Below are 8562 nucleotides of genomic sequence, written 5' to 3'. Positions count from 1 at the left end.
CCCCCCCCCCAACTCCTTTGTGGGTCAGGACTTCTACAATTACAACACTGTGAAATTTCAGATTTAAATAGCTGAAATCATGCAATTTACGATTTTTAAAATCCTATGATCATGAAATTGACCAAAATGGAACTGAATTTGGTAGGGTCCTAACCATATGACAAGCCAGCTCAATGCAAAACACCAGCAAGAGGGAGGCAGAATTCTAGTGGTTAGGGGATTTAGGAACCTCCAATTTAATTCCCTGTTCTGCCACAAACCTCCTATGTGACCCTGGGCAAGTCACTCTAGGGTGAGCCGTGCTTAATGTGTGCCAGGGCTGAGCCCCGGCACCTCTAGGCTTGGCAATTCATAGCCCTGGCACCTCTGTGCTTGCTGCATCAGTTATGAATGTAAAACATTGCTTGAGCCCTGGCACCTCTTTCATTACAAATTAAGCACTGAGGGTGAGATTCACAAAGGTACTTAAGCATCTAACTCCTATTCAAAGTGATGGGAGTTAGATGCCTAAATACCGTTGTGAATCCCAACCTAGTCTCTCTGTGTTTCCATTCCCTATCTACGTCCCTATCTAACAAGGGTGTTGAGAGGATAAGAACATCAAAGAGTGTGAGGTGCTACAGTAATGGGGCCACCTAGGTACCTAAAAGATCTAGATAGAGATACTCTGCACACTACCAGTTGCCCATGAACAACAGTTTGAACATCTTTGCTATATATGATTCATGGCAATGCTATAACACTTTTGCAGGAAGCAGGGCCCAGAAGGAGATTTTTAGGAACCTCTTCTGATGACTAGGATGTGCCCCCAAATGTGAGTAATGGAATGGGTGGCTCATTAGCAAGGTACAGGTAGCAAGGTACAGGTAGAAATAATTTAGTTCAAAGATAAAAAGTCAGTAATGGGGAGGTGGTGTTGGGAAATGCTGTTTGGAGTTGGAGGAGATATGGTTTGGTCAGTCCTCATAATGTATTGAATTTGCTTTTATAGAATGTTGTAATGCACCTAGAATCTAGGATGGCTGCAGTACACAAGTTGACATAGATCAATAACAAGGAGGATCAGATATAGTGAAGGATCTTCATTTCCTGCCCTGTCATTTTCTGAACCATATTTCCACCTGCCCCACCCTTTTTCTCATTATTCACTTTCTTAGCACAACTGGGACAGTCTGAAATTTGCAAACTGTTTCTAGATTCTTTGCCTAGGCCTCCAACCTTTCAATTGTCCCTTATTTCAAAAGTTCTCTCTATTCCACAGGCGCCGACAATGCAGAGAGCTTCCATCGACACGAGTAAATCTTTCAAAGAGGAATATACGTCAAAGGTGCGTACGTGTGTATATGTACGATTCAATGTGGGAATGAAGGGCAGTTGGGAAAGTCAAATGGAACATAAAATATGAATGATGGAGAGGAAGAATAAAGGAAGTGCAGAAGTGTCATGGCATTTGTTCTACCTCTGCTCAGCCTGTTGAAGCAAAACACAGGCACGCTAGCCTGAATAAAAGCATCAGCAGCTAGGAACTCCTAACTTCTAATCCTGGTTCTGCTGCTCATTTGTACCATGGTTGTAGGCAAGTCAGTTAGCCTCTCTGTGAATCAGTTTCCCTTTTGGAAAAAGACTGATGGTAATACTTACTTCACAAGGGCCTCATACATATTACTGTAATTAACGAACATTTGTACGCTGCTTTGAAAAGCACATAAAACCCTACGGGTGAGATTCTCACCAGGTAAAAAAGGTTAGAGAGGCATAAAGAGGCCTGAAAACCCCTGTATCCAGACATGGGAGGATTCCCCCAGTGGAGGCACAGGAGTAGACAGTCATGAGGCTGCATTCCACTGGCATGGGTGGTGTTCAGGGGCTGATGGTGGGAGGGATGTGTCATAGGTGGAGCCACAGCACTATGGAGATTCCAGGCAGCTCTGTGGCCCGTAAGGTAGCCCCAGGGAGGCTACCATAACATAGGCAGGCTCCAAGTGCTGTCCAGGTTACATTGGGGGCCTTTCCATCTCCCGGAACAGCTCCCTCTTCCTGGGTTGTGAGTTCTGTGCTTCACCTCTGAGAGCCTTTTGTGTGTGCTCACAGTAATCATTGTTTTTCTTTTTAAATATGGCTTAAATGCCACTTGTAATGTGGTTTGGATACATCAGCTGTTGTAAACTTTGCCTCTCCTTCCAGTTCAGCAAATAAGTCTTGAGCTTTTGGAATTGGATCCTGATCCTTCTCCAATCAGAAGATTATGCTGGCTGCTACAAAGTCCAGGAAAATTTTACACTTCCACCATTTTTGGAAACACACAGTTCGGGCAGCATGTTTCTTTGGTGTGTGTAAGGATGAAATTCCCTGCTTTTGAAATTCTAACTGGCTTTCTGTGGATTATTGCAAAACATAATGGTCAGGTACAAGTCTTCAGGGGAACATGCTATTCCAATTGCCTCTGAAAGAGACACAACCAAAGGTAAACTCACTGTAGTATCTCTCCTTCTTTCCTAGAGGTCCTTCCTATTACAGCCAAGGAGGTAGAAATTGACCTAAACAAAAAGATTCTTGTTTTGGCCAAAGTAATGCAATAGATTCTTTCTCCATTGTAAAACCACATAGTAGAGGAGAGACTTTGACTTTATTTTTCTGGAAAAATAGAGTTGTCAGCAGAAGATGATTGTTTATGATGGGGTGTACAGGTAGTAACATCTAATAGCTTACAGGCAAACATGCTGCTTGAATTAGATGAACATCAATAAGACATAGTGATGATGAAAAGCAAGGCTAGAAGTTCTTTTGGGTGCCAGACTGCCAGAATGTGACAACACAGTTCTAGAATTGTCCTCCATGTTATCAAAAATCCAACCAGTGCTGGAAGCTATTCCTTGGTGGACAAATAAGGTTTAAGATTTGTTCAGATATTTCTTCAGTCAAAAAGAAGAGGCATCCTATTCCCTTATTGGACAACAACTTGCAAGTGTATGCTTTACCAAACCTACTTATCCTGGCAATGAATGGACATATGTTGCAGGTGTTATTTTTGGTGGACATCATGTAGCCCATGACACTGTCTTGTTAAAGGCATAAACCATGTACAAATTGTACACAGTATCCATATGTTATCTCCATGCTCATCCTCTACTTCAGTCTTAACAAAATGTATATTTCCATGACTGCACCCACACTCCAACTTCCCCCTGGAATTTAAAGGAGCATTTCCCCTAACGCTACTAAGTCTCACTAAGGAGGTACCTTTTTAAGCCTAACTCAGATTTACGCTGATTTATGCTTTAGGTTGTAAAGTGGCACTGGGCACATCTGTATTTTATGCCCACATACTCCTTGTATTTTATTTTGGGACTGAGTCCCTGCCAAGTGTCATAATTCTTGAACCAGAAGAAAAGACATCTTCAGGTTAAAGTGTCACCCTACCCATCAATCACACTCCAGCACATAGCCACAGCTTGCAAGTTAGTCAGCAGCACAATGAATAATTCCAGCCCAGAACTTTTCTAAAAGTTCCTTCTGTGATTATGTCTAGGACTAATCTATAGTGGAGACTTTTGTTTTTTTAAGTCTTCATTTCTTGACTATACAGGAATGAAACACAGACGTGCAGTAACTGGATAATAAGAACCGTGGAGCTGAGCATACAGCCACCACATACAAGCAACACCCACTGATGTCAATGGGAATTGGGTGTACTCAGCACTTGCAAAATTACACCCTGTGCGATATGAAAGCTTCGGAGGGCTCATTGTCAAGTGCTCAGCACACAAAACTGGGGCCCAACTTCGAAAAGAGCTCCGTGCTTTTTCAGGCACCTAAATACGGAACATATTTTCAAAAGTATTTAGATTGTAAGCTCTTTGGGGCAGGGACAATATGTTTGTACAATGCCTAGCACAAGGAGGTCCTGGTATATGCCTAGGGCTCCACAATACAAACCATAATAATAACCAGCACTAGGCAGCTGAAATTGTGACACTAACAGCCAGATTTTCACAAGAGCTCAGCATCCACCATCGGGGCAGGTTTTTAAAAGTGCTTAACTCCCACCTCGTCACCAAAACCTGCCCCTGATGGTGGATTCTGAGCTCTTGTGAAAATCTGGACCCAAACTAGTCTATAATGTCCTTCCTGCTCCCCGAGCCCTACTGTCCCCCTCTCTCGCACTTAGACCTTTATCTTAAAAGTGAATTTACTGCTCCTCAATGATGGCGCATTGACAGACCCAGAGAATGAGGGGAATCCATTCCTGACTCACTGAATTCAGTGGCAAAATCCCTGGACAGGATTTCATCCTACGTATTTGATTGATTCATGGAACAGGCAAAGCATGGTTAGAGGCAGTGCATACTTCCTCCCACCCCTCTCATATGTCTTAACATGTTCTTGGAAGGACCACATCTGTGTTCCTTTCCAAAAGCAGCCACGGTCAGTTAACAGCTAGAGATAAATTAAGGTCTTCCAGTTTCCCTTGACCTCTCCTCCATTGGACCCAGATGGGCCTACCCGGGATAGAGGGCTCAGTAACAGCAGCTGGGAGGAGGCTTCACAGCCTCCTGGTAAAATCAACTCTGAAATTTGGGGTCTGGATATATTTTCCCCATGTTTGTTGTGTTACCATGGGTGATTGGGTTTCCCTTCATCTTGCCCCTCTCCTACCACCTCCACCTTTAGCTACCCAGCCTCACTCTCAATATTCTTTCCCCTTTCTGACTCCTTCCTCTGTTTTTCTCTTTTACTTCAAGATTCCTTTCCCCTCTCCCACTTCAATCCCAAGTGATCCCTGCCCTTTTGCCCACAAAACCACTCTCCTCCTATAATGATGATCTTGTAGCATATACAGATAAATGAAGGGGCAGAGGTGTGGAATCTAATGTAGACAGCTTTTCTCCTAGCTTTTTATTCAGGTGTTTGAGTTAAATAGAGGTTAAACAAAAAAAGAGGTTTTCAAATAATCTGAGTAAAACCATTTTTTCCTCCCAGTTAAATCAGTTTTCATGTGTCGTCTCTTATGTCAAAGTCCAACCAGTTCCCCAGCCATCTGTAGTTTCCCAGAAATACAGAGTAGACACAATAGAATTTCTAACATAAAATACGAGCCAAATTCTCCCCTATACACACACACTGTGTGATTGTTGTCTTATACAGCATAAAGAAGCAAAACATTTTACCCTGTTTTTTTTCACCTTTGCAGGTCACCAGTTAAGGCTCACATCCTTTGAGATAAAACATGCTCAATAAAAGTAAGTTTGTTAATCTTCATTTATCCACAGCAGTCAAATTTAATTGTTCACTAAAACTGCCTGGTTACCTTGTCTGTAGCCATTCAGCTATTTCTATCCTTTACCCTTACTCAAACACACAACTATGTCTGATAACAAATGGCTTCTCTTTCATGCCTCTTGGCTAATTGTTCAACGACAAGGGTGTGAGCAGCTCTGGCACTCAAAGGATGTGTGAAAGGCCACTTCTGAACAGCCCAGGGACACAGAATCAATGACATTTATATATCATGTGTCATTTCCATGCTTTGCCACAGTAAGTATAGTAAATTGCCAGTTCCAGACAGAAGAGTAACTCTAAAAATAACATTCTGGCCCTCCACATTTATTCTCTGTCAGTGACTCCACATCAGACTCGCTTGGTTTGTGGGTCCAAAGAGGCTTTTTTTGTGACTGCCACTCTGCAAACTCATCCTGCAGTCCTATTCTTTCCCAGTACAGGATGGAAGTCAATGACATTTACCTGAATTCTACACTGGGGAGAAGAGGGCTATTGGGATTTGTGTGGGCTTGATGTCAGAACTTACAGTTCAAAGGGCAGTATGTAGAACCTGCCCCTACTCTATCCATATATACAATGTGTATTTATATAGATAGGTTTCTTCCACAACCTTATGACTCTATTAACAAAAAAGCTTAATGTTTCCCTTGGATTTTTCTTTTGTTCTTGTCCCCTTTCTCACTGTCTCATCTTTAGTCTTTTCAGTTTTTGTTCTGTCTATGGGTAACTTCTCTTTCCCAACTCTAAATTTTTATCCCATTCATTTACTCCCCCTGTCTTCATCTCTAACTTCCTTCCTCTCTCTCTCTCTCCTCTTGATTCCTTCTTCCCCCAAGCTTCCTCCTTTCTTCCTAGCTCTCCTCTATCCTGGCTTCTTTATTCCCCCCCCCCGACCACTCACTCCGTTTGGCTGACTCCTATATAGCCTAGTTGGGAGCACTTTTCATGAATGCGGATTATCCTAGTTGGAGCAATACTGCAGCAGGTGAATAGATCTTCCTTTACTAGAATCATGACTTTCAGCTGGTTGTGGGATGTCATATCCACCTCTGGCTGAACAGCTGATCAACAAGCATCAGGAGCAGGCACTTACTCTGATGGGAATGATCTAAGCTCTGAGGAGGGAGATCAAAATACAAGCCCCCACGGTCTGCTGACTTGTCCAGGACTCCTGACCGGAAGCTAGACCAGGCACATCTACACCTTGGATTAGAAAATGAAACTTTGTTCTTTCTGCCTCGTTTATCATTAGCTTTTGCATTCAGGAATTGGCTGGCAATTTTATAGATTCTATATTGCTGTAGGCACCATCAATCGTGCTCTTCCATAACTGGGTTAGCTCTATAGTCTCAGTGAAGGGAACAGATGTGACTCTACAGCACACGGGGAGCAGATATAGTCAGGAAGAAGGGGCTAACTATCACCATACTTTGATCACAGAAAACGTTTGAATTGTTTTGTTGCTTCCTAACGTGCCGAGTTTGTCATGTCAAATGCTCTTCCAGTAGTGCCCTACGTACTGCGTGTGCCACAGCAAGTCATTGAGATTTCAGTGGAGCTTCCCAACACCGTAAGAAAATAGCAGCAGCAGAGAAGCTGAAGTGGGGAATGAGTAGTGAAAGGGTTACTTTTGGACAAGTGGAAAGAACTCTTGTCAAAATAAGGGCACTTCAAGGGTATAGTGCTCTCTAGTTTGAGCCTCTTTATTTAGGTGTTGGCTCACTTCACAGAGACCGCACATACATTCATTATACGTATAGTTAAAATATCTTGGACCAGATACACATTTGGTGTACATTGGTATAACTCCATTAAAGTCAATGGAGAGATGGCAGATTACATCAGCTGAGAATCTGGCCCAGAATTTCCTAATACAAATGCTTTGCATTCCTTATTTTAAGACCAAAAAAAAAAAAAAAAATCGAAAGCTCTAGAATAAACACATATGAATGGCTGTGGGCCTAATTTGTGAGATCGGAGCATTTTCATTTCTCGGTATTGTTTTTAGGGTAGCTCAGCTTCACGTTGCAATCGTCTCACCTGAACTGCTCATCATAACAAAGTGATCAGAGAAGAAGCAGCACCTGGAAATGTACAGTGCATCATTCCTGCCCATTCACAACAACTGGCTTCCTAAAGCTTTCAAAATCAGAACATAATTTTGTATAAAAGATTCCTACCTTTCCAACATATTGATAATCAGAGCCTGTGTATTCCTCCAAGAGAAAGAACTGATTCCACATCCAGCTCCTTTTGGAACGAGTAAACTCCTTCCTGTTATTTCCAGACAGTTCCAAAACCTTTTCCTTTTCCGGAAAGCCCCTAGTCCTTTTGGATAACGGAGATGAAAAACTTTGGTGAGGCTGACCAACCCAGAACAGCAGCCAGAAGCAATGGTAAGTTAACATCATGACAGCACAAACGGGTCTACGCAGTGATTTCTTTCTTGGCCTCAAAGCAATCTACTTTACTGCACAGAATCCAGGTTCATTCCTTCTTCCTTTTTTAATGTTCTTTGCAGTCTCAAAGGATCTCTGGAAGGAAAAATGACAACATATCAAGCATTTGCAGAGGTACTTAACATTCAGAGCTAGAGCAAATAAGCCAAAAAGGTAGATCAGTAATTGTAATTGCTGAAAAGCTCTAAGCTGCTTTCAGTTCTAAAAGGTTGCAAGTGGTCCTTCAAATAAACTGAATGTAATATCTGATCTGAGTAGGAGGAAGCAGCTCTGCTACTTATTTTCTCTCTTTCTTCCATTACTTAAACATACTAGTTTGGGGTTATTGTCTTGATGAGCTGACGTGGGTTACTTCACTGCCTCTTTCATGTCTGGATTTCAGGATTCAGCTGATTTTGGTGGTCTCAGTCAGATCACACAGCATGTGAGAGGTACTGGTTACATCACAAAATATACTACTGGAAGGAGTACAGAAACCGTGGTGATGGATGTGTTTGAAGAACCTGATTAGGACAGAATTACTATATTAGAGGTGAAATCCCGGTCACATTAAAGTCAATGGGAGTTTTGCCATTAATTTCAGTTGTGCCAGATTTCACCCCAGGGCACCAGACCAGGTGAAAGGGTTAGTTGGATAAGTTGGCACAGTTGTCAATCTCTCCTGAGTACTAGACATGTGTGAAACTCAGTGATTTTGCTTTTCAGGGCATTTGCTGAATATTTTGATTTACCAGGTATTTTATCGCCTAATTTTCATTTTGAGTTTTAGGTCCAAACTAGAGCTAGTTAAATAGTTAAATACCTATATCTATCTATGAATAAA

At 42.1% G+C, this 8562-nt stretch overlaps 1 protein-coding gene across 5 annotated transcripts in view; it reads right to left on the bottom strand.

Moving 5' to 3' along the window:
- The window catches only part of CDH6 (cadherin 6), a 57421-nt gene extending 49730 nt beyond the window's left edge, over window positions 1-7691 (bottom strand). For all 5 annotated transcript variants that reach the window (XM_024203456.2, XM_024203463.2, XM_024203438.2 and 2 more), the window contains exon 1: window positions 7461-7691. In XM_024203456.2, coding sequence (XP_024059224.1) covers window positions 7461-7691 — 231 coding nt within the window. The remainder of the gene's footprint in view (window positions 1-7460) is intronic.
- Between the last annotated feature and the right edge of the window lie 871 nt (window positions 7692-8562).

The sequence above is a fragment of the Terrapene carolina genome, unplaced genomic scaffold (assembly GCF_002925995.2).
Source record: "Terrapene carolina triunguis isolate 2854851 unplaced genomic scaffold, T_m_triunguis-2.0 Scaffold53, whole genome shotgun sequence".
Classification (NCBI taxonomy): domain Eukaryota; kingdom Metazoa; phylum Chordata; order Testudines; family Emydidae; genus Terrapene; species Terrapene triunguis.
The sequence above is the reverse complement of the archived record's forward strand: the minus strand, read 5'-3'. Positions and strand labels throughout refer to the sequence as shown.